The sequence below is a fragment of the Charadrius vociferus genome, unplaced genomic scaffold (genome assembly GCF_000708025.1).
Source record: "Charadrius vociferus isolate BGI_N301 unplaced genomic scaffold, ASM70802v2 scaffold561, whole genome shotgun sequence".
Classification (NCBI taxonomy): domain Eukaryota; kingdom Metazoa; phylum Chordata; class Aves; order Charadriiformes; family Charadriidae; genus Charadrius; species Charadrius vociferus.
In genome coordinates, this window is record NW_009646848.1 from 766127 (window position 1) to 768971 (window position 2845).

The 2845-nt window shown below is 49.8% G+C and overlaps 1 protein-coding gene across 1 annotated transcript in view; it reads right to left on the reverse strand.

Annotated features, from left to right (window-relative positions):
* Positions 1-604: 604 nt before the first annotated feature.
* LOC104294527 (T-cell leukemia homeobox protein 1-like) overlaps positions 605-2845 on the reverse strand; it is a 13152-nt gene continuing 10911 nt past the window's right edge. The window contains exons 3-5 of the mRNA XM_009894140.1: positions 2357-2625; positions 1515-1604; positions 605-1021 (exon numbers count right to left, since the gene is read on the reverse strand). Of these exons, the coding sequence (XP_009892442.1) occupies positions 605-1021; positions 1515-1604; positions 2357-2625 (776 nt within the window). The remainder of the gene's footprint in view (positions 1022-1514; positions 1605-2356; positions 2626-2845) is intronic.

A 2845-nucleotide genomic window follows, 5' to 3' on the forward strand; every position in this document is an offset into this window, starting at 1 on the left:
GTGCTGACCCCTCCAGGAAGAGTTACTGAAAGTAACTGGATCAAGTAATCTGAAATCAGATGATCTCATGTAGCTTTTCGGTGAGGGAGAGGAGTATGCAGATGAAGAACCTATTAGCAGTTAGCTGACTGAGGTAGGAACAGAAGTAGGCAAGACAGCAGGAAAGATTCTGGGCTACAACAGGGTATTTCTAGAAGAAATATGCTCGAGTACAGGGTTTTCCTCTCCAGCAAAGCTCTGCTGCAAGACACACAGCACAGAGATCAGTTATCACCTGCTAAAGAGGCAGCAGAGGAAGGTGAGACTTGGACAACAAACACGGACTTTTACCACCTCTGCTGCTCCTGGCTGTGGCATTGCACATTCCCCTCCATGAGTGAGGCTTCATCTATCCACACACAAGACACCCTTGGCCAAGGGTTAGCCATGAACAGACAGGTACCTTTAAACAGAAAACTAGCCCAAAGCAGCAGGGTGCTGAGCCCCACCAATGGTTAAAACAGGAGGAGGGGCAAGAGAAAGGAATAGAAACTGGATCCCGGAGTCAAGACCCTAGAAACCCCATGAGAGAAGATGGGAGAATAGAGGAAAAAATACTTAAGACCTAAGACTCATAAGCACTCTGGGTGCCCAGGGGATGCCAAGAGGCCTGGTACTGATGCCGTACAGGAGAGCTCGAGAATGGTGCGACACTGTCAGAGGTGCTCTGGAGGTCATAGGTGTCTTCTGACTCCAGGTTGACATAATCCGTATCAGAAGGGTAGCCATGATAGAAGTTCATCTGCTGGCTTAATAAACCCATGGCTTGCTGGGTATTGCAGCTTGTTCCACCTTTTCCAAAGAGCCCCTCATCCTCCACAGCCATGAACGAGTACAGGTTCTGCCCGTTCCCGTAAGTCTGGCCACTGCTGTAAGCCTGGTGCACGTTGGTCACAGTGTGAAGGTTTCTGCTGGCACAGACAGGGAAGCCCTGGTGAAATGTGGGGGTTATATCCAGGTACGCAGCCTGATGAAACCCATTCTAGGAGAGACAGAGAAGACTGTTCAGTAATGCAGTGTACCACACCAATTGTGCCCATTCTTTTGGATAGGTCCTCCTTTCTCCCCCACCCCCTCCCCTGAGTCAAACAATAGTGTCTTTTTCATACTCATTGTCCTCACTATAGACTAATAATAGCAGAGATGACAAGATCTTAAATTAGTAATCTCCAACTCAATATTTCTGGGAGCACCATGCTCGGAAGGAAAAACAACATGAGTAGCCTTGCTGGCCCTCTTTGGCTGCTTTCTTTTCTATCTAGTCTCAGCTGGGAGATAAGTGGGCTGGAAATGAAGTGCTTTCAGTGCCAGGACAGGCTTAAAATAGATGCCACTGCAAGCCCTATTACAAGAAATACAGCTGGCTTGGTAATATCGAGTCCTGTGCATTGTTCGAAATAACAGGCTGGACATGATGCACTTGTCCCAACAGACTGGAAGAACCATGACTGGTGGTGATGGAGGAATTCTCTCACCTGTGGTAGATACACTCCTTTTTCTACCCACTGGCTCTCCTTCTGGCAACGCTTAAATTTCATCCGTTGATTCTGAAACCATGTTTTCACCTAGAAGTGGTGAGGAAAGGACATAGGGGCTTAGAAATTCATTCTCAGAGCTTACCACACATCCTCAAGATATTTTGCCTTCTCTGCAATCCAGTTACTGCTTGGCTTCTAATATGGTACATAATTTCAGCAGCTAACAATATGCAGCAGACCCAGGTAGCCATAGAATCAGAGCTGAGACTTGGAAGACTAACACTTGCTCCTCAGATCACCATGGGATCTTTCAGGACATCAAAACCCCTACCCAAAAGACAGGCCAAGACAACCGTGGAAATGCAGCTCGTAGAGCAGCATCATCTCACTGCTGCTGCCAAGATCAGTGCTGACTCAGGAGTGAGTCATTCCTTCAGTTAGACATGAATAGCTGGTGGGGCAAAGACCCTCTCTCTAGGGAGAGACCCAGGTGCCACTCTGACTAAGAAAGGCTACTTGCATAGCAATGCCAGTCAGTATCTGGCTTTTCATATTCAGAGACAACACATGTCCACACAGAACAGTAAGCTGACTCTGCATAGCCCTGCTCTGTACACGCTTTCAAACACCTGCACGGAGTGGGTGCTGGAACCAAACATAAGGGGAAGACTGAGTCATAAGTTTTCACACCCTCTGCTCTCTCACGTAAGCAACGGCATAAACAAGGCCATGAAAGAAACTCGTCTCTGAGGTCTAAGAAAAAACACCAAAAAAATCCCTGCTAGCAAGACCAGTTCACACCAGGGGTACGACTCAGCTGCTCAGAGTAAGATGTTCACCTGCTTGTAGGTGAGCCCCAGGGCAGCAGCCAGCTCCCGGATCTGCTGGGGGCTGAGGTACTTCTGGCTCTGAAACCGCTGGTGCAGGATTTGCAGCTGCTCCTGGGAGAAGGCTGTGCGGCTCTTGGCCTTCTTCACCACACCCTCACCTTCCTCCTTGACCTTCTGGAAAGAGGGATGAGGAGATGGGCAGTCTGCGGTGGGGCTAGTGGCAGAGTCGGGGGTGTACTGGATGAGTGTCCCAGAGCTGGAGGAAGCCGGAGAGACATCTGATAAGAAAAGAAAAAACTGGGGTGAGCAGGGTCGGGTGGAGAAGTCCCAAAGACTTCGGAGTTCAGCTTCTCGGGCGAATTTAAGACCGCGGCTGCCCTGGAAACTTGCAGGGGCGCCCCAGGCAACGGAGCGCGGAGAAGTGGGAACAGGCGCTTCCCGGGAGAGCGGAACCCAGACCCCTCTCTGCTCTCACCTCCACCCCCTCCCTTCTGGACA